The sequence below is a fragment of the Rhyacophila brunnea genome, unplaced genomic scaffold (assembly GCF_057557595.1).
Source record: "Rhyacophila brunnea isolate RB1 unplaced genomic scaffold, BYU_Rbru_1.0 scaffold_24, whole genome shotgun sequence".
Taxonomy (NCBI): domain Eukaryota; kingdom Metazoa; phylum Arthropoda; class Insecta; order Trichoptera; family Rhyacophilidae; genus Rhyacophila; species Rhyacophila brunnea.
In genome coordinates this window covers 14,882,637-14,905,973 of record NW_028232904.1, presented here as the reverse complement: position 1 = coordinate 14,905,973, position 23,337 = coordinate 14,882,637, and the positions used below count along the sequence as shown (strand labels likewise).

Sequence of the window (23,337 nt, the reverse complement as noted above, 5' to 3'; positions counted from 1 at the left end):
AAGTTGCAACTAAAATGCTCCCCATGAAGAAAACTAGAACTCTAGCTGAGAAACTGAAAATAATTCAAGGCGTCGAAAAAAACCAGGAGAATAACGAGTTTTTTTTTTTTTTAAATTGTATATCCCGCAATTTATCGTTTTTTTCTAGGGTCCCTTGAAAATCGTAGAATCGGGGTTTCACTGTATGTAAATTAAAAAATTAATCAATAAAAAATTCTAGAGCAATTGCAGGTCCGAATGATTGTCGATCAATGTCAGTGTGAAATCACATAGCAGTTGACGGACAGATTCTGACAAATTGGCTATTAAAATTCAATGAACCTGGTCTGCAGACTTGCTCCACGCGAAAACTGTAAATCGTCTGACTTGCATATCAATGGTGCAGGGGCATTAAGGGGTTCGGTTGTTTTATTAATTTTAATTTGTTTTAATTTATTTGGGCCTAGAATGTTTGAGCTCGGCAATCCATCACCATTTGGAGGAGCGACAGTCCTTTAATGGATATGGCACATGAGGAATAGAATCAGTCATGCCGGAGCCAGTCATTCCAAAAAATAGTAATTAACATGTCATTTCACCAACATGACATTTCTTTACCAATGTCATTGAAAACTTCAAATACTTATGGTGTCCATATTATAATATGTCCCCATAGTAAAGATATCTTGAAAAAATACCAGAAATCAACTATTCAGTCTTCATAGAACTGGAACCAAATCCTGTAACCGAGGTTCCGATTTATCCACTGGAACTGAACTCGGAACCGAACATTGCTAATTTCAACAGCTCTGGTTATAACGATGTTGAAATAAAAAATAAGTAAGTGCACCTGTCACTCGAAACGACTTAATAATGAATTGAATTTAGTAGAATCCCATTTCACATTACAATAGAACCTCGATTATCCTGATTTCTTTTTGATTATATGAAAATATATAATTACTAAAAAGAGGTGAATATATCAAAGATTAAAAAAATGTTTACTCTAGAAGATAAATAGACATTTTGTTATTTTTTCGATTATCTGGAATTATCATAATCCGGACCACCTTCATCTACAATTAGTCCGGATAATCAAGGTTCTTCTGTATAATATTATCCATATCAAATTCCTCAAATTGTTTTTTAGCTGACAGTTATTTCAGTCGTCACACCGCTTTTAATGCTATCCTCGACTCGTCTTCATTAAAAACAATTTTGGGAAATTTAGCATGAGGGTCGATCATTCAAGCATTGCACAAGCACATTTTTGTTGATTTTAGACCCCAACCTGCATTTCATAAAATAAAATAAGAAAAGCGTCCACCTCCCCCCTTCCCATCAAAGCATAACGTCAGCTGAATGCAGAACTATTCTAACTTACATTTGAAATTTTTGAGGAGAGTGTTTTTTGAAACAACTTGCTGAAATTATTTATTATCTTTATGGATAAATGGATGCATCATATTTTAGTAGGATTATTGATGAAAAAAATGGTGCATACACTTGGCAATATAAATAATAAATAACTGAAGTAGGCTGTTTCAAAAAACTCTTCTGCAAAATATTTCAAATGTGAGTTAGAATAGTTCTGCATTCAGCTGACGATAAGATGTCAGATTTTTTTAGCCAAATCACTTTTCCTGCTGTAGGATTTAATTCTCCGTATTTTTTGAGGCGCACTAAACTTGATAACATTAAATAAGCTATCTGGGACGTTTTCTTTTGAGGTAGGTACATATAAAAAACAAAAATCAGATAAAACCAACGCACTGACTTGGAAAGTGAATCGGTTCAAGAAAAAAATAAAAAATAATCATTAAGGTGATGTCTCTAGGTAAAGTTGTTATCGAAAAATAGCTAGAAAAGTTTATTAATCGGTAAATATATATCCAAAAGTAATGAGAAAAATAAAATTAAAAATTAAAAGTTATCATGGAGTCCGTATTCCAAAAATACGTGTCAAATTCGGTACATTTGAATCGGGTGGCAACAATGAATGATGTAAGTTTTATTTTCAAAATTACGATATCTATTAACTGTAATTGTTCAAAAAAGGTTATAGACATCTGACAATAATCTGTAAAAATCTGTGAAAATCACCCTTATTGCAACATACATACAATAAATGTAATTAATGTAACAATCTTCTTTAAAATTTAATTATTGTCATCTTTAATTTTAAATTAAAGTAACAATAAAATTAATCTAGTTTGGAAATTGACCCTTATAACAATGCATGAAGAGTTCATTGTTCCGTCAGTTACATCTGTTTTTATGGAATGATTCTGACAGACTGAGATTTTGTAGTCATTTTATTTTTACACCCAAACTTGCATAAAAAAAATTTAGACGACAAAGATAAGTAGAAAGTGACCCCCCCCCCAAAAAAAATGCTTCCGTAATACTTGAATGGTCCGTAATCAATATTTTACTACTGTATAAAAAAAGGTCGGTCATAATTTGTGCGGCTCACGAAAATACGTTGACGCAACGTCTGCGTCACATTTGGAGAGTTCGCTGTGACCGTGATAGTCTGAAACTGGATCGACGCATGTGAAATGAAAACCTAAATTTAATATTAATTTGTTAATATAGTCAGTCGGAATACAAGGACGCTCTGTTCTGATCGAAGCCAGTATTGTAGTCGTTCAGACACTTGATGAATGTCCTGATCTTCATAGTAGAGTTGTAGCTGAGGTTCTTGGAAGTGTTGAGAATAGATTTGCCCACGATGGAGAGCTGCAAGCAGCGCACCAGCTGGGACTGCCACTGAGCGCTCCACGCAATCACGTTCACGCGGCGGAATCTAACATCCTTCACCTGGATGATTATGTTGTCATCGGCCAGGAAGACCACCACCACGTAACGACGGAAGCTCTCCACGCCCATCAGCGAAACGGATCGATACTCGACCTGCAGGCTGGCCAGGTACATGAAGCACTCTGATGACTCGGTCGTTTCCTCGCTGATTCGGATGCCACAGGTGAAGAGATCATGGATGAGAGCCTCGTAGGGTTTAATCCGCGACGACCCGGTGATAGGCACGTCGACGGATCGCAGGTTGCACATGCCGTTATGCAGGACCTCGATGATCTTCATCCGGACGGAGGTAAGAAGACCGGTGAGGTCAGGGCAGTCCAGGTAGCTGTCGGCTGTCTTCAGACGTTCATCTATGCCTGACAGGCGAACCTCTGGCGTTGTCACACCATCCGACTGTGTCATGGCGTAATTCAGTAGTGAGAAGGGTCGGATGGCAGAAGACCAGTCTGCGGAAGACCTGTCAGCGGGCGGCCGGTCGGCAGAAGACCTGTCGGTGGAAGGCCGGTCAGCGGAGAGCTCCGCGGGTGTCCACGGCCACGCGCCTGCAGGAGGGGATGCAGTAGGCGGCCCCGCTGGCATCAGCATGGAGGTTGGTTTGCACTTAATGAAAGAGGGCGCCGGAGCAACCGGCGGTAATCGCTTCTTAGTGTATTTGATCGATTTGCCAGGGGCGGACCGAGGGGCCGACAAGGAAAACGTACCGACGATCACGGGCTGGTCTTCCACAAAACTGTTGCTCTGGACATTCTGGACATTCTCGCCCGGCTCGCTAGGGGAAGGCGAAATGAGCAAAGCGTAGAGCGGCTCCGGCGTCTCTTCAGAGGGGAAGGGCGTGTCGATGGAAATGCAGGACGCCGGCGCCGGGGGACAGTCGTTCACTGAATGTACAGGTGGTACCTGAATGTACGACAACTTAGGATATATGATGGCCTTGGAAGCGGACAAGATAGGGGGAGAGCGTGGTGGTGGTGGTGGTGGGCAGGGCGGTGTAACGGGGATGTCTGCCTGCTGCGGTGTGGTGGAGACGCCCGGCGAGTGCAGGAAATCACGCAGGATGGCCGGCGGACTCGCTGCATTATTCGATATACATTTAGACAGCCCAGTTTTTTTAACGTTCTGCACAGAGAGTCGCAGGTGATTTACAGGATCGCCTCCGATCGGCAAAAGAGAGGGCATCGAAGGCATCCGCGATTGAGTTTCAGGCTGACTCGTCTCCGACTTCTTCGTGAGATTGAGGCGGTGTTGGGCGTGTGCCTTGCTGACTGGACTGGGAATGTAGGGCACAAGCCCTTCGATCCCGTCGGCGTTATCCCGGTACTCCCTCTCCTTCTGGGTCAGCCTCTTTCGAAAGATCTTGGCGACGGTGTCGTCGGACATAATCCAGTCCACGTCGATACAGTTGCGGCCGAGGCAAGACCCCAGAAGCTCGGGAGTCAGGATTTTCAGGGAGGACTTCCTCTTGCTTACTACTAGGACTGGCTCGTTGAGACGGGGAAGTATCGGGCTGGTGAGCTGCATCTCTGTGAAAGCAAAAACAAGTTGTAATGTAATTCTAAGAAAAACAAATGGCATGCAAGGTAGAAATGAAACTTGTAGACACCTGTTCATTATAACAATAATATGGGCATTAGATCAAAATTTGGGTGTCAATACTTTCTTAGAATGCCATGCAGTACATGTAAATGAGTCACCCAGTATCAAAGTGGGCCAAAGGGACCTTAATATTTTTTACAGGAATGGCGAAAAACTGTAGTAATCATAGACTATAGATACATCTAGACGCCACTCGTTGCATTGCTAAATGAAGCTGCGTGCCATGCGTTTGGTTTGTGAGCGAGCGAACGCATTCGTCTACAAATGTTCGAGACCATAGACCATTTCGGTAGTGCTCGCCCAAAGTGCTCGCACTAGACGCTCAGAATTAAAATATAATTTTTTACGTTATATAGTATTTTTAAGCGGTCAAACTGCAACCATTAGGTAAAGATATCCATAATTTAAGTTATTTTAAAGAAACACTAGGTCACTGATATTAAAATATATAATAATATACAAATAAATTATCACGAACATGTATCAACTTACCTATGAAACGTAATACCATCTTCTTGCTTATCAGTACGGCTACCATATTTTAATACAACACACATAACTATCTTTCCTACTTAATTAACTAAACATATTTACCACTGACTTTATGTTTAACACAAAAAATAGCAATTTAGCAACACGAGCTACGACGCTACGTGAAGCGATTCACCGCGATTTGTCAGCGATACTTTTGGAAACTAACTAAAACATATGTAGACCTTTTATCTTACTCTAGCGCGTGTCGCAGAGATTATAAGGGTGCCGAATACTTTCTCACTCGCACTCATGCATCGTTTTTGTTCAGGCCTTGGTAGTAATACTTTTGACAATGTAGGTATATTTAAGTATTATATTTTTTTAATTAATTAATTAATTAATTAACCTTTCCTGAATACATTTAAATAGTAAATTTAAGTGTAACTTTATTAACAAAGCTCAATTTGATATCTAAAATATGCTCTCGGCCACAGTTGATACTGACTATTCTAGTTCTATACTAGTTTGGCCATTTTTGATATTCATTTACATTTTTAAAGTCGATTTAGCATAGGTTATATGCACCTAACTTTAAAAACTCAATTTCGGCAAACTAAGATCAGTGAGGAGAAAAAAATGTTATACTTATTAAGTTGCAAAAGTGGAAGATTCCTTAATATTATTCTTCATAGAACGGTTGCTTAACGTCGATAACTCTGCATAACGCTTACTCTGCATAACATAACTTGTAAGAGACTTTTGGGTTGTTACTGACTGTTCTTCAACATTTCGGTCTTGTTGCAAAGACTATTCTCAAGAGTTGATGTATTGAAGTGTATCATCAGGTGTATGAATGCGAACGCCGCTCCAAGTGTTTGGAAAAGATTTTGATTTAGCTGATAGTGAACATTGCTCAGTGCCAGGGGGTGATATTTAACTGTGTCACCTGTGACCTGAGATGCCTGATGGAACATTGAATTTTGCTAGAAGAGCCAAACATTTTTGATTTCGGGGCAGAGATACCGGACAGAAGGCGGTGCACTTTTCACACCAACTATAGACCATCGAAATATACCGGAACACTGATTATATTAACGCTTTCGCTGCTGAATAGATAATGAGATTTTAATTGCCCCCTTTAAAATGCACGTTAATTACATCGATCGGCCGCCTGGTCATTACGCACCGTGTGCGTCTTCCGCGTCCAAAGTATTAACAGGAATGACAAGACTATATTTAAAAAAATCATGGCTTCCGCTATTAGTATCAGATTGTCAGAAATTTGATATGCCTGAAATTAGATAAACTGAAAATGTCTAGCGTATTTGAAGCTGTTGGAGGCATCAAAAAACAATAGTAAAAACACCACAAGCTAGATGCGTTTTTTGCAAGCAGATGCCTATTAAAAAATGCTAGATCTGGCAAAATAACGCTAAGTTGGCAACGCTGAATAGCACACTTTAAAGGCCACTAATTAAATTTTCATTTTTAATTTCCTGCAAATAATTAGTTTTAAATTTTGATTCAGCTAATAACTCCTCACGCAAGATTTTGAAGGTTACTGCGAGACAAACAGAAGAAATGATGGCATACCTGTGGATGCTGCGACAATTTTTGCCGGCTCCGGCTGGGTCTCCAGCACCATCTTCTCAGGGAACACATCAGGGCGGACATCCGGCTGAGGCATCGCCTCCGGTCCCCGATCGTCATCGCTTTCAGAAATTCGCCTTATCCGCTTGTAAGCTTTCTTTTTACTGTTGTCACTCCGAAAATCTTCTTTCAATGACGTCTCCACGTGACTTTTATCCGGCAACGGCTCTGGCTTTTTAATCCGGTATGCGAGAATCCCTGAATTATCTTCTTTGTCCTCTGAAACCATTTCCTTCGGTATATCGGGAACGGGCGAAACAGACCGCGAGTCTTTATCGGGCGAGTCAAAGAGTTTTCCGAACCGTTCGGTGATCACTTCTTGACTCATTACCTTGTGCTGCGTGATGTAGACATGTCGGCTCTTGTAATCGAACATCGACATCTCTCCCTTGGACCTCCGCACCCAGGTGGAGTTTTCGGCGGGGCTCCGATCCAATTTCTCCATAGATATGTAACACACCTTCGTGAGGAGATTGGCGGTCTTGACCAGGATACTGTGGCATGATTCCCGGTGTTTTCTGATTCCGCTTTTATTGACGTAGGCTTTGGAGCAGTACACGCAGTGGTACCTGAAGGTAATCTTAGGTTTGCGGTGGAGGGGTCGCTCGTCATCGGATGGGAGATCTGGCAGCGAACCATCTTCCGAAGTGTTAATCAAATCGATTGCGTCGGCGACAGTCGAGTCGTCTTTTACCAGAGCTCGGGTGGTGATCCTTCTCTTTTTTACTGGAGCCGTCCATTTTTCTGATGCCGTGCTCGAACTGGACAACGAGCCGTTCACAGTCGCATGATTCCTATTTTGCACCAATGATATTATCTTGTGGTGAGTTGTAACTCTGTCGCCATTACTTTTGTTCTCATGGTTCTAAAATAGAGAAAAAGACTATTACAGTGGCAACATCGAAGAAAACCCTAGAAGAGGCAGTACCAGACTGATTCGAGAAGATCTCCTATTTCGACCGATCATATTCAGTCTACATACTAGTCGTGAAATGATTTGTATCTGTATCCCACGGCTGATCAAAATATACATATGAGGTGTCGAATAACTAAAACTGATATGTGGACAATTCAATATTAGCGGGAAATTACGTCTTAGTGCATCAAACATAACTGGTTGGTTTTAATGTCAGTTTTTTTTTACAATCGTATTTTATTTTTAAACTAGAGCACATGCATATTTCCATTAGCTGATTTTTACACCTTTTTACAATAAATCCATGAAAAATACAATTGGAGAATGTTTATTTATATCACTTAAAAAAATCCTGGAAGTTATAATCAGTGGCAGCTCGTCCATATGCACTGCGGAACTGCAGCACCCCCAAACAAATTAAGAAAAATGTAATATTATATTTAAGGACCGGATTTATATGCTAGTTACACAGAAATCCGTTTTGAAAGACGCAGAATCCAAAAATAAAATTTTACTGTGCATATTTGAGACGTTAGAGCATATTTGAGACATTAGTGCATATTTCATAAATAAATGCATATTTAGGACTTTTGCATTTATAATTTTAGTTTTTTTTTTAATTATTTTATCGAAATATAACTAAATTTGGTAGGTAGATAGTTTAGATGCACTTGCATTTTTTAATAGCGTCCCCGAGCTGTGGATTTATCAGAAAAAGTGAAGTCAACTCGGGCACCTCTATTTGCGCACCTATGTGGACATTGTGAGGTCGTTTTCGGCATATAAACAAAACACTGACAGATATGTGGGATAATTTAATGCCAGAGCACAACATTGAAAAAATATTGTAACTTTTTTTTTCGGACAAAAAAACAGTAAATAGTATTTAGGAATAGTTAAATGTGTCGTTTTTATTTTTTAGAGGTGTGTAAGTAGTTTATATTGGATTTCTTATTCAATTATTTGTACTTGTAAACAAACTATTTTGAAAATTGTAATTAAATGATTAACTTTGTATTGATTATATTGTGTTTCTTTGTTATTGTATTATATTGATTGAGATTATTAATTTGTTATTCGATTTTTTATCAGTAATATTGGGTGAGTGGGTATTTACAATTTTTTTTCGATAGAAACGTAAATTTTTAACTGCATATTTCCTTGGTTTTAGTGCATATTTTAATGATTTTAAGTGCATATGTGCATGCATATAATCATGTTTTTTGTTGCACATAAATCCGCTCCCTAATTATAATATACATAAATTTATGTATATTATATGAAAAAATCAATATTATATAAGCGTGTATTAAGCTCGCCCGCGCACCGATACATCCAATAATTATCATACACCACGGTACTAATATCAGAAAGTGACCATCTTTATAATTTTATGCAGTACCGTTTTCAATGGAATATGCTTGAGTGGGCGAAGGAGGGGCGCGGGGAGCGGGGCTTGCAGTTGGAAGCTTGATATGTACTGCCGGTCCGACAGTATTTCGCCATTTCAGCGTTCGCACGTGAGCACACATGCGAAAGCAAGGAAAGAAATATATCTAAATATTTCTGCAAGCAATTTATACAAAGTTCTTTATTTTAATTATTAATATAATTAATAATTTATATTTAATTTTGATGCTAATAGTAAAATATAATCCAAATAAACATTTGTGTTTTTTTTATCTACCGCAGCACCCCCAGATATTTTATCCACAAGCCGCCCCGCCACTGGTCATAATACATATTGTGTGAAATTGCACTTTTTTTTTGAGATTTTGACCAAATGTGGAGATGGGTGTGTGGTTATTAGACACCACATAACATGAGAGGTCCATATTATGCAAGAATGCACAATATCATACAGTGTAATCAACAATGACTTTTCCTCCACTGAATCAAAACTAATCATTATTCATGCTGGCATAAATATTCATCAAAATACTTTCTTTTTCGACTTTTAAGACTTTTTCGACTTTTCAGTCAACATTTTATAATGCTACTATCATATTTACAATCAAAGATTGACAATATTCAAAGTGAAGTTTGCGTGCTCCCGCTAAGCTAGACGCAGCATCACTGATCCATTTGACAAAATCGACACAAACTAATATTCACATCAAATGTCACTTTAAATAGTTCAGGAAAATTGCAATAATTAATGTCTCGGCTATTTAATTTCTTCTAATTGACAAGATCATACTCTATTGCTATAATATTTAAAGAATATTAAGATGAACAATCACAATCATGTCAAACGAGTAAGTCATTCGTATCGAAAAGTTAAAATAAAGCAATAAACACAATTTGCCAATTCTAAAATCATGTAATACGTGCTGCACGTCACTGGAGGGCGGTTTTTGAACAAAGCACTACAGACCCGTTGCGCAAACAGTTCAGTTAAAGTACGCGAAATTTTATATTTTCTCAACCGGCACTTATGAGTGCAGATTGCATTTAACTACATATGCTTTGGCGGTAGAGGTGCTCGCGACTGTCGGTTTGACATTATGGTAAAGGTCAGATTTTTAATGTACGTAATTTTGTAGAAAGCTGTTTATCTATTGCATCTCTTTTACATAACTATTGCCGTTGAAAGTGTTATTTTGTATTTAAAATTCTCATTTAAGTATTTATTGTGATTTTGTAATATAGAATACATCGGAAATTCCGTTCCGATTCTTGTATTGAATATTGTAATATTGGAGACGTAACTAACTTCTAAGGATTAATTAGCTACGTAGTTTAACAATCAATCATTTAATAATGCAACGTTAACGGGTAAGTACTGATTAAATATGAAGCCATTACCAAAATGGATAAAAATGTTATGTGTTACGCTTTTTTTAATTCTTCTCTGTAAAAATTCTATCTTACTCTAACGCATAGAACGAAGGGTGTAAGCGTGCCGAATGCTTACTCACTCGCATTTATGTTTCATTTTTATTCATGCCTCGATACCTTTCAAAGCTGGTATACCCACAATATTTCCTATAAAACTAAAAATTTCATCTACTTTAATCGAAGTACCTGGCGCAGCGGGTTTCGTAGTGCTTCGTTCAAAAATCGGGCTGCTGGTCAGATACTTTTAGTGGCATTTTTTGTTGAGATTACATAATTATCTTTGGTTGGTTATCACAATAACACTCTTTTTAAATACAAGGGCTCAATTATAGTATTTTCTTTATTGACATGAAAGGATGGAAATTCAAATTGTGGAGATGTCATTTCTTTGGTGCTTAAAATTGTCAATTTTAGCAATAAATTTGGGTTAATTTTGTACAATTGACATTGTAGGTATGTATGTAAGATGTTTGAAAATGATTTGAGTCAGTCTGTTTTGAAAAAAGTCAAAGCTCTGCCCCCACAACACCACTGGTAATAAGGTCTCTGCTTCAAAACCTGAAAAACGTTTGATATACTTACATCTTTTGCCAAAAAGTCTTTCGATTTTTTTAACAAGATGGCCTGTTTTTCTATGAACGAAATCTTCAATGAGTGATATTCGTTGATGAGCATTTTGCAGCCCTCGCATATTATTTGCGACAGTCCATCGAATGCTTCAATCTGTAAAATCAAATAAAAAAAAAACCTGGTAAATGACGGTAATTAATAAAAGTAGTGTATACGATTTCACACTTCTTATTTGATGTGTCCAATACCCTTTAATTATGGTTCCCATTTCCAAAAATCGCTAAGTGACGATCGTTCTTAGGCATCTTAAATAAAATTGGATCGACGTGTTGGACATCTCTGTCTATCTTGGATCACAGGTCAATACCAGTAACAGTTGAGCGATGAAATTAAACGGCGAATCGTAAGCACTAACACATGTTATTATGGTCTCTATAAGCACCTGAAATCCTCAAAATAGTCTAGAAACACGAAAGTCTGTCTATATAAAAAAGTGTAGAGATCAGTTTTGTGCCACATAATGAGCTTAAAATCTTGTGAATAATCTTTGCACCCGTCTGCGACAATCAACGGCTTTATTGGCTCTATGAAGTGCTAGATGTCGGCAGATATATCATAACCCAACACCTGTGATGGATCAGCCACGTGATACGTACTGATGAACAAGCACCGACAACCCGCATCACGTTTAGTGGACCAAATTTAGATGGCTCGGTGGCCTATAGAGAGACTTGCAAAGCGTAATCAATCGGAGAAGCGCAGCGGAAGACGAGGCAGAGTGGATGGCCGCGCCGCTTAAGCGCTGGACTATAACGCCGTGGGTCCCAGGTTCAAATCCTGGGTCTGGCAAGTACACATATTGTTTTTTTAATTTGTGTGTGAGTCAGGGTGTGGACCTAATAGGTTGAGCAAGTGACTGACATCCATTTCTCGTAAAAACGAAATCTGTTTATATATACCTCTACTCTATGGAGGCCCATAGTAGGCTCGGACATAATAAAAATACAATAAAACCCTGATTTTACATTTTTTTTAAAGGACTGATGAAAAATTTAAATAAAGAGAAACCGTAAATAGAGGGAATTGAAAATCTGAAAGCTGTGCAGTCTGTTAAGACTTATTTTTAACCAAGTATTTGTCGACAACGAAATTCTATCCTGGTTGCCCCGTTACGAAAACTCGATTTGACATTTAAAAATTGGCTGGACCTCAATAAAAACGGACTTGTTACAAATCCGTTTGACGGACAATTGCAGCTATTTCATTATCACACGCTCTTTGTTTCGAAACGATTACAAAAATGACATAAAACATGAATTTTTTACAGGTACCTTAATGTTAAAGCACTCGATAATCTTTTCTTGCAAAGATGGCACGATTTGAAACTTTCCTTTATTATTAACACACATTCGACATACAGTCAGCATTTCGGGGTCTACGATTATTGTTTCCATTTTTTAAAACTGTCATGGATTTATATGTTGACATCACGAAAACGACAAAAGTCAATTTGAGTTGTGCGTCCATAGAACTTCATCTCGATATAAAAACCTGCTTTATCTATGGTCAATAGGGATTGCAAAATATGTCTATGGTATTTCCCGCTAATTTACATTATTTGCACAAAGAGATAAAAACCTGTTTGTGTTTGCTATATTTTTTATGTACCAAGCTAGTAGCTACCAACATATTACTATTAATTTATATTCTAGGCACTTACGAGAAAGTTTCAACAAAATTAAAAATTTCCAGCAAGTTACGAAATCTTTCGAGGACCCGGCGGCGGCGCTCATGTTGTATCTTGTCTATGGTTTTCGATTTCGAAGTAGGTAGGTACCTACCTACCGATTGAAAGCCTTCGATGATTGAGATTATCACGAAGAGACGCTTAACGTGGCTGGGACACGTATTCCGGATGTCGCCAAAGAGTGCGACACTTCGTACCCTTGTGGCACAGCCTCAAGGGTTCCGTCGCCGTGGCCGGCCCTCCCTCACCCTGCAGCGGTGCTACAAGAGCGACCTACGTGCTGCAAGTCTGACATGGCGAGAGGCGCAAGAGTTGGCGATGGACCGAGGGAAATGGCGCGAACTTGTGCTTGCCCTATGCCCCAATTTTGGGACATGACAGGGTGGAAGAAGAAGATTGAAAGTACTGAAATGCGAGAGGAGGGGATGTAGTTCTACAAGCCGCCGCTTATCACCGTAAAGATTTCGCACTGTATATAAATGCTAGTCTATCCATTCAAAGCCAAGCACCCTGCTTGGAACAACTTCAAGTCGGCACCCCGAGGATAGTTGTTATTAAAATTTACTCAAGACAATCAGTCAGTTATAGCAGCACCCGTATCGCCCACCATCTGCCCCGCTAAAGGGAGGCCAAGCATTATCGACTTCGCCATTCTCCATAATACCAACATCTTTCTTTCCCATTATTCGCACGGTAGATGAATTGAACTCAGACCATAAACAGGTACTAATGTTCCTCGAGGACACGTTAGACCCGTTAGACCCGTTAGTCACGTCGCCGGATAGCTCAAGATAGCAAGTATCTTGGGAAGATTTCGGTTTAGACATGGAGGAACACCACACCCTAGCATCAGATCTCACATCCACTACTAAAATAGACGCCGCAGTGAGGGACTTCACATCATCAATACAAGAGGCGGTCAAGGCCGCTTCAACACCAATCAGCCCGGCTGATTTCTATAGATTAGACTTACCTAAAGCCATTAGAATAAAAATCATAGAGAAAAACCGCGCCAGGAAGATCGCCCAAATCTTGGGCGATCAACCCTCTGTTTCCAAGTTTAAAAAAGTAAGGAATAGCATCAGGAAACTAAACACAGAACACGCAACGGATAGCTGGAACATCAAACTCATAGAACTAACAAAAAGTAGCGACCCTTTTTGGAAGGTCTCTAAGGCCTTAAGGAGAGAAAAGTGCCCTTTAAACCCCCTGAAAGGTCATACTAAGACAGTATACACCACAGATGAAAAGCTTGAGGTATTTGCGGACAGCCTCCAAAATCAGTTTACACATATTGAAATAGATTACACAAACAGACCAATCAGACGCCACGTAAAATCAGTTATCGATAGAGCCAGCGCTATAGTACACGATAGAACAACTCCACCACCACCACCACCGATAAACCCCAACCACTACTAAAGAGGTTGAATACTTAATCAAGCGACTTAAAAATCGCAAAGCGCCAGGCGATGACGGGGTGAGTAACCTCATCCTAAAGAAACTTCCAAAGAAAGGCATATTAGCCTTAACAGGGATTTTCAATGCGTGCTTAGAGACTCAATACTTTCCAGATGACTGGAAATTAGCGGACATCATCCTATTTCCAAAACCAGGTAAAAACCATACCTACCCCGAGAACCACAGGCCGATAAGTCTCCTCCCTACGATGAGCAAAATACTATAAAGAATCATAAACCCCAGACTTCAAATCACCATTTTTGAGAAAAATCTCATTCCGGACGAGCAACATGGATTTAGGGCCGGTCACGCCACTAATCACCAGCTGCTTCGTGTCACTGAATACATTACGGCTTCAAATTATATGGTAAGTATATATATGCATTAAGAGCGGAATGCACAATCTAAGATTTCGTTCCTAAGGATAAGTCGCCGAAAAGCATGACTTAACTATAGACAATCCTGAGTATAGAGTTAAGGAATCCTTAACCATAGACTACTTTTGTTATGAACACGCCCCCTTCTGTATTACCATTTACCACTGACAGCTGCTGTCAAAATAAATTCGCATGTCTATAACACAGTCCATACACTCAAATTCATTTAACGATGTATCTCAATATGGATATTGATAGTGTTAATTCGTTTGGCATGTACTTGCAGACTATTATTTTATTTTTATACGCCAGCCCGCAGAAATACAAAATACCAGATGAAGAATGACACTTGATGCTAGTGTTACCATGTTAAAAAAAATCTTGTGGTGCCTGTGGAATCACGTATAATGACTTATAACGGAAACATAAGAGTATTATAATTTAATATTAAGGCTCTATGTTACGACCGTACTCCCTGGATAAACGTCAGATTTTTATATTAAATACTTGAAAGCATCTAAGCGAGATTTTTTGAGCATAGACAATCATCGAAAAAATCGCTATTATATGGCGAAAACGCTATTATAAGCGTAGACAATAAGTAAAAATATAAAAATAATTTACAATGTAAGTATAAAATTCAAACATTTTAAATTAACAAAATTCGCCGTTTTCAAAAATCAGTATAGCATAATAGAGTTCGCCAATGCATTTCATAAAATTTAAATAATTATAAAGTAACCTAAAACATTCGTGCACACACCAAAGCGAATTATTCGCCAATCAAGCTCGTATTGGCTTACGGGAAAGAGCACGCGACGTTCAGATTTCGGAAGGGAATTAAGTTATTATCTTACAAAGTTCAATATGGAGCGCTGCGATTGTTTGACGTTTCGGTATCGAGCATTCAAATAATATATCAATAATTTTATATTATCATTGATACAATTATTTGCTCCGACACTGCCATCCATTCGCATTTACCACGTCAAAATAACCCGAAAAAAGCACCCGCATCGATATGGAAGGTCCGGTCAAAAGAGTCTCAAAAAATAGCCAAATATATGACAAATTGATGGCTTTCATTGTATCTTTTGATCCCCTGCGTGAATAAATGTCACGTTTGTTCATTAACAACAGGTAAGTAGAGAGCATTACAGCGGCATAGGCTTTTTTTGAGACTCTTTTGACCGGACCTTCCGTACCGATGGCGGGTGCTTTTTTTGGGATATTTTGACAGGGTACTTGGTGAATATTCGCGTTGGTTTGTGCGAGCCTTAACCTTCACATAAAAACGCTCTAAATAGATAAGTAGGTATGCGAAAATAAGGAACATTTTTCAAAATAACGTTATAGAAAACAATATTTGATATATAAAATTGAGCCGTGTTAACTAAACGACATTGTTATAATTTCTTCAATGGCTTTTATTTACTCTTTGATTAGTGATTGTTCTTATAAGATTGTAATATTTATATCCATAATCAGTATTCCGTATTAACGCATTACCGAGAAAATTAAGATTAAAAAAAATACGAGGTTAGTTTGGTTTAATATTTAATATGAAAGATAACACGCTTCATGCATATTTATGATATGTATATTATGCCGAAAGGTAAGTTTTAAGTAGGAAAAGTGGCATTTTAATGAAAACCAGTGACGTTTAATTTCAATCAGTGTGAGCCGTTTTATCGAGGCTATTTGACCGGGCCATTTGTTTGTGGAAGCGAAATATTAAATATCATAAACTGGAGCCTGTTTTATTTATTATACATTTAATTAAATGAATATAAATTAAATACGGAATACTGACTATGGATAAATATTATTATCTTATAAAAACAATCACTAATCAAAGTGTAAATAAGAACAATTCAAGCCGTTTTCACTCGTATTTCTTATTTTATTGATTAAATTTGAGTCGAAATTATCTGAAATAATAACAATATCGTTTAGTTATGTAACACGGAAAATTTTAATACAAAAAATATTGTTATCTATAACGTTATTTTGAAAAATGTTCCTTATTTTTGCATACTTAAGCCTCAATTACATTGAGCTTCTTTACGAGCTGTTTGTTGGCGAATTTATAATCTGCCTGTAAATTCGCCAATAAACAGCTCGTAAAGAAGCTCAATGTAATTGAGGCTTTACCTACCTTTTCAGAGCGTTTTTAGACGAAGGTTTAAGCACGAGTGTCTTTGTGTCAAAGATTACTTTATAATTATTAAAATTTTATGAAATGCATAGGCGAACTCTAATATACTATACTGATTTTTGAAAACGGCGAATTTTATTAGGTAATTGAAAATGTTTGAATTATTTTATTCGTTGTAAAAGATTTTTATATTTGTTCTTATTGTTTACGCTTATAATAGCGCCTAAGCCATATAATAGCAATTTTTCCGATGATTGTCTATGCTCAAAAAGTGACGCTTAGATGCTTTCAAGTATTCAATATAGAAATCTGACGTTTATCCAGGGAGTACGGTCGTAACATAGAGCCATAATATAATCATAAATAGTTTGTTCTTACCGATATTCATGAATGCATAGACTAATATACTTTATATGCGATAATGGTAACCCTAAAATGCCGTGCGCCCCATTGAATGTTTTTTACTTTTCATACTATCAAAATAATAATGGATATTGATTTTATCTATTGGCCCATGTCATTTAAATAATGATTATTTATTTTTACTACTGATTTTTGAATATTATTTCTTACCATACATTACAGACGGTTTCAATCATCACACGCACACAGTTGGCTTGTTCTTAGATATTGCTAAAGCTTTTGATAAAGTTTGGGTCGAAGGACTCCTAGTTAAACTCTCAGAGGCCGAAATAGATCAGCCACCTAGCAGGTTATTAAATTCTTTTCTCACCAATAGACGCTTCTCATTCAAACTGCACGGAGCAAAATCCTCAATCAGACCAGCAATCGCCGGAGTCCCTCAAAGATCCGTGCTTGCCCCGACCCTATATAACTTATAGGTACACCCGAAGCATTCCAATACCAATAGATATATCAGCAGATTCTTGCATAGTAGCACAATAGGCAGACGAATCAGTCATCTTCTCCCGATCGCTGGACAGAAACAGAGCTACAGAATTAGTCCGGAAATCGGCCGACCAGGTGTCCACCTGGTGCGATAAGTGGCGTATAAAAATAAATGCAGATAAAAGTAAAGCCATTTACTTCGCGAAAAACCGTAAAACAGGGCGAAAGCGCCCCATAGACGACCTGGAAATGCACAAGACTAAAATCCCTTGGACCAATACGGTCAAATATCTTGGTCTTACGCTAGACAAAAAACTCACATTTTCTGAATACATTAGCAAAAAGAAACGCCAAGCCGATATAGTTTTAGTCCAGCTGAGACCAATGATAGGTCATAGGAGCAAGCTTGCCTCTCGCAGCAAACTGCTATTATACACAGCCATTATCCGGCCTATCATGACCTACGCTTGCCCCGTCTGGGCATACGCAGGCCTCAAATATCTAAATACTACAAATCACACAGAACAAATCTCTCCGAGCCATCATAATGCTCCCTGGTTTGTTAAGAACTCAACACTGCACAAAGTTTTTAACTTGGAAACCCTCCAAACCCACATCCTCAAGATTACGAAACAATTCTACAGCTCCATCTTGAACCATCCCAACACAACAATATCACACTTACAAAAGTATGACATCCACGCACAGACAGGATTTGACCGGCCTAGAAAGGTACTGTTATTGATGCCCCCCTAGGTTCCGACATCCCCCGCTTCCCTACAGACCAATCATCTCTTTTCAGCGACCTCAATCGGGACCCCATTGCGTCACACGGAGATCGAATTCCCTCGAGTATAATATAAACAACAAAAGATGGTGTTCAGTCTGTCACTTTATGATGCATACTCCTCCCCAGGAGGATCCTGATCCCCACGATCCCTGCGACTCCCCAACCCTCGCGGCATCCACATCCGGCTCTTCCGCGTATCATCAGTCAGAACGGCGAAATCCAAGCAACGATCGCCGAAATCTCCCACAAAAAAAACTTCAAAGAGCGCATCACCTGGTACGATCACGGAACCTGAGGCCAAAAAGTCAAAACCAAGGAACCATCAGCCGGCTCCCCCACAAGACGAAAACTCTTCCTCCTCTGGCGAAGACTATGGAATCTCAGGAGACTTCTCCAGAATCGATTCTGACCAGCACGAGGATGTCTGCAATGATGTATCCAACTGCCTCAACGTAGTAATAACGGCCTTCCGCGGCAAACAGGCTGGTGCCAAGGAGCGGATCACAAACGCCCTCCTGAGCCTCTCGGAAGCCCATAGCCGGCAGAACCTGGCAATGGCCAAGCTTGAGAGGAGGACCATCGTCCAAGAGGCGAGGATCCAACAACTCGAAGAGTTACTTAAGGACAAAACTATCAGCCTTACACTGCAGAAGAGGGCAATTAATGACCTCCATATGCAAACAAAACCCCTGAAGACCATCCAGCCACAACAGGCGCCCACAAAAGCCCAGCCCACCGCCACGACGACACCTGCACCAATGTCATGGGCCACAGCACTTGGCAGGAAAAGCCGCCCTCCTACTGCCACGGCTGCAACGCTCGCACCACCCACTACCTCTGCAAACCAACATTTCCCGTCCCTCCTTCCCCTCGCCAGAAGACCGGGCGTTCTTTTCTTCCCGACCGGCTCTGGGGAGAAGAAATCGGACACAACGAAGGAGATCCTCAAGAAGACCTTCAACCCCAGGTCCCTTGGGGTTCAAATTACGGGGATCCGAAATATAAGGAATGGAGGCGTTATTGTTCACCCCCGTTCCGAAGTCGAGGCCAAGGCCCTTATGAATGCCCTGGAGACTTTGGAGGCTGCCCTACGAGCCGAGCTCGCTGAGAAAAAGCAGCCTCGCTTAATCATCTTTAACTTGCCGTCGACCTTGACAGAAATTCAACTACGGGAAGCTATATTCACCTCCACCACGGAGCAGACCGGCCTGCCAGAAACTGCATACAAGGACATCAGGCTAAGCCATAAAGCCGGGCCTAGAACAGGCAGATGCCACTTTGTGACCTTCGCCCCGGTGGCCATCTGATCTGCCCTTCTGGCAGAAGACAGGCTGTACATGGGGTGGTAATCCTTTCCTCTGAGGGACTACGTTGGGGTAGTCAAATGTAATATATGCCACCTCTACGGACACATGGCCAAAGGGTGTGCGAACAAGACCCCGACATGCAGCCACTGCGCCATCTCCGGCCACGACCGAGAGGACTGCCCCAACAAAGGAAACCCACCCAAATGCGTGGCTTGCCACAAACATAAGCAGCCGTCAGATCATTCCACCGGCAATCTCGAGTGCCCAGCCAGGCTACACGCTGAGCTGCGCGAAAGGGAGATGGTGGACTACACTCCCATGCGATGATAACCTTCGCTCAGTTGAACGTCAACCTCGGCGGAGTTGATTGAGACAATGCGGGCCGCGGGCATGTCTCTGGCACTGGTGCAGGAACCGTACCACTGGGGCTCTGAAAAGGGCCCCAAGGTCACTGAAAAGGGGGTCGAGTGCGCGGGCCTTGTCGTCAATGTCAGATAAAGACCTGCGTTTTCGCTCTTGACCCCGCCTTGGCACGCTGTCGCTCTCGCACCTGTCAACTGAGCTAGTCACGTGCGCGGATATAAGCTTTCCCGGAGGAGGCAGCGTGGTGGTTCAGCTTTAAGAGCACAAAGGAACACGTGGCATCAGTGCTAGATGGCATCCTACGCGCAGTTGGTGGCAGGGATGTCATCATCTGTGCGGATGCAAACTCGCAATCTGATTTACGCATGACCTTTTTTGATGTTATACACTTTTAAATTGATATAAAAAGCATTGTAACTCTACCCAAGAGCGCCATTTTACCCATTAATATTATCATTGTTTAGAATAAATTAATATTATTAGTTATTGTTATTCTTATTAGTTTTAAATCATATCTAATAAAACACATTTTTCAAAATCTACTGATATTTTATGAAATCTACTGAATTTTTTGTCAAAATCTACTAAAATTTTAAATTTTGACTTGGCAACACTAGATTGATCGCATAGTCAGTGTTGCCATGTCTATCTACTGAATTTTTAAATTTTGACTTGGCAACACTGGGTTGATCGCATAGTCAGTGTTGCCATATCTACTGAAATTTCAGTAGATCAACTGATATTTTTTGCCAATATACTGAATTTTTTATTTTTTTTCGAAATTCAAGAAATCTACTGATATTTGTGTTTCTCCATAATTGTAAATTAACTGATGATTCTTTTAATAAAAAACTTGAAATGATTTAGGCATGACCTTTTTTGATGTTATACACTTGTAAATTGACATAAAAAGCATTGTAACTCTACCCAAGAGCGCCATTTTACCCATTAATATCATCATTGTTTACAATAAATTAATATTATTAGTTATCGTTATTCTTATTAGTTTTAAATCATATCTAATAAACCACATTTTTCAAAATCTACTGATATTTTATGAAACCTACTGAATTTTTTGTCAAAATCTACTGAAATTTTAAATTTTGACTTGGCAGCACTGGGTTGATCGCATAGTCAGTGTCGCCATGTCCATCTACTGAATTTTTAAATTTTGACTTGGCAACACTGGGTTGATCGAGTGTTGCCATGTCTACTGAAATTTTTGTCAGGAAAAGAAGAAATTATGATATTTGTGATGAACAAAAGTCACTTTTTCATGATTTTTTAAAAGACACTTGTGAGATTATGTCAATATGCACGCTTTCACCAAACACAATCGTTGAATTTCATACATTTTTGTCAATCAATGGTGTTTTGAAGAAAAAATCAAAAAATCTACTGAACTTTGAAAATGTTAGTTGGCAACACTGGTTGATACCTTTTAAATATTTTTGGGTTATAATGAGCTAATTAAATGTATATAAGTTTCATTGGTTCAAAAAAAATTGATTCAACAGCCTTACAAAAAAAAAAACAAAAGTGACATATTTTAAAATTTTCCTTGGTATCGTAAAACGCCGATATGTCGTACGCCCGCGTTTCAATGAAATGATCAGTTTTAATCGGAATTCGTATAAATGTTATTGTTTATTTGAATATTTATAGTTATCTATGGGTGCTTGTTATAAATGTGAGTTATTATATAGTGCTGTGCATTTTTAAATCATTATGAGACGTAAATAATATCACCTGTTGTTTTTTACATAAACAACAAATAATGACGGATGTTACCTAGTTTTTAAAGGTGATTTTTTTGTGACTGTGTTAAGTTATATAAAATTGTGCTCACTTCAACTTATAGTCACTCGAATGAATCTGATAAGTAAATATGTGGTGAGTCAATTGAAATACCGTATGTTAGTATACATAGCGTAATAAATTTATAGTGTCAAAAGACTTGATTTCTGTCAGAGGTGTAGAAACTTAACTTAAACAAAGAACTTAATTCATAAAAATTTAAATAAATCAGTTCTAATATGTTTATCGATTAATCTTATTATGATTAGTTTGTGAAAATTGATTGTATATATCGGTTAAAACGCATTTTAAATTTAAAGCGGCCATATTTGTTTAGTTGGTTCGAGTGTTGCAAACATTGTGAAAAAATAAATTCCCATATTGTCAATAAAGTGACGTATGTGCCGGAAAGCTTTAGAGAAACATCAATATTATATCGCAAGATAACTTAAATTCGGAAAACCCTTCCTTTCATACTCTATATGACCTATTTGAATTTCGAACATTCAATTAGTGTGTTTGACGTTTGAACCCATCGGACGTGACGAATAAGGCACACAATCGCTCGCCAAACATCGGGAAAGCTGTAGGATAATAATATATAGGAGATAATAATATATAGGAGATTATTAATGATTTGCTGTATTTTTTGCCTAACAACGATATTATGGGTCAATGAGAAATGGGACCAGTCTCAGGAAATAAAAACTACAATCGAGATCGCAAGGAGCGCCTTTCTCAAAATGAGACGCCTCCTTAGCAATCGAGATCTTAACCTAGGTCTGAGACTACGTATGGTACGTTGTTATGTGCTCTCAATTCTTTTCTATGGCATAGAAGTATGGACGCTAAACTAAGAGATGTCACGGAGACTTAAAGCTTTCGAGATGTGGCTGTATAGACGCATCCTCAAAATTCCTTGGACTGACCGGATGACAAATGTTGAAGTTCTCAATCGAATGGGGAAGGACCAAGAAATTCTACGTAGTATCAAAACCAGGAAACTACAATACCTCGACCACATTATGAGAGGACACAAATACAGCATTCCCCAACTTGTCAGTCAAGGAAAGATCAATGGGAAGCGTAGCAGAGGACGGCACCGCATTTCGTGGCTTAAGATTCGTGATTGGTACGAGTGCAGCTCCACCGAACTGTTCCGGGTAGCAGATGACAAAGATAAGATCGCCTTGATGGTGGCTGACCTCCGCTAGGGGATGGCACAATAAGAAGAAGATAGGTACCTATCTCTATAAGGTTTATAGATTTTTAATAACACAGGTTTTCAATACGCCGTAAAAAATCAAATTATATGTGGGTACTTATAATATAAGTATTATTATAATTTAGGTAACTATTCTATTCATACATATACTGCATTCCTAATCGCTGAAAAGCCTCAATTAAAATAAAGACTCAACTCGGTGTTGTCGGCAAGTTAGGTACCTAGGTACCTATATCTCGCCTTAATGCCCTTAATCAATCTAATATTACGTTCAAAGCTGACTGGAAGAACGAAATAATGAGTTTAATAATTCTGTGAAGATAAAAAAACAGGAAGATCGCCTCTCTTCTAATTATAGCAAGGAATCAATCATTTTGAGGCTGCTGTTGAGAGATGTCCCAAGACTACAAAATGTTA

General features: G+C 38.9%; 1 protein-coding gene across 1 annotated transcript; it reads right to left on the bottom strand.

The window, feature by feature from the left end:
• Positions 1-1,023: 1,023 nt before the first annotated feature.
• On the bottom strand, positions 1,024-12,391 carry LOC147069102 (uncharacterized). The gene is made up of 4 exons (XM_085951297.1): positions 12,178-12,391; positions 10,859-10,999; positions 6,463-7,384; positions 1,024-4,322 (listed from the first exon to the last, which is right to left on the bottom strand). The coding sequence occupies exons 1-4, from the start codon at positions 12,298-12,300 to the stop codon at positions 2,578-2,580; spliced, it is 2,931 nt and encodes a 976-aa protein (XP_085807423.1). The 5' UTR covers positions 12,301-12,391; the 3' UTR covers positions 1,024-2,577.
• Positions 12,392-23,337: the final 10,946 nt, after the last annotated feature.

Coding starts and splice junctions, on each gene's coding strand:
- LOC147069102 (XM_085951297.1), bottom strand. CDS start 12,300: ATGGAAACAATAATCGTAGACCCCGAAATGCTGACTGTATGTCGAATG. Junction 11,000..12,177: donor TCGAGTGCTTTAACATTAAG/GTACCTGTAAAA, acceptor TTGATTTTACAG/ATTGAAGCATTCGATGGACT. Junction 7,385..10,858: donor AAGACTTTTTGGCAAAAGAT/GTAAGTATATCA, acceptor TCTCTATTTTAG/AACCATGAGAACAAAAGTAA.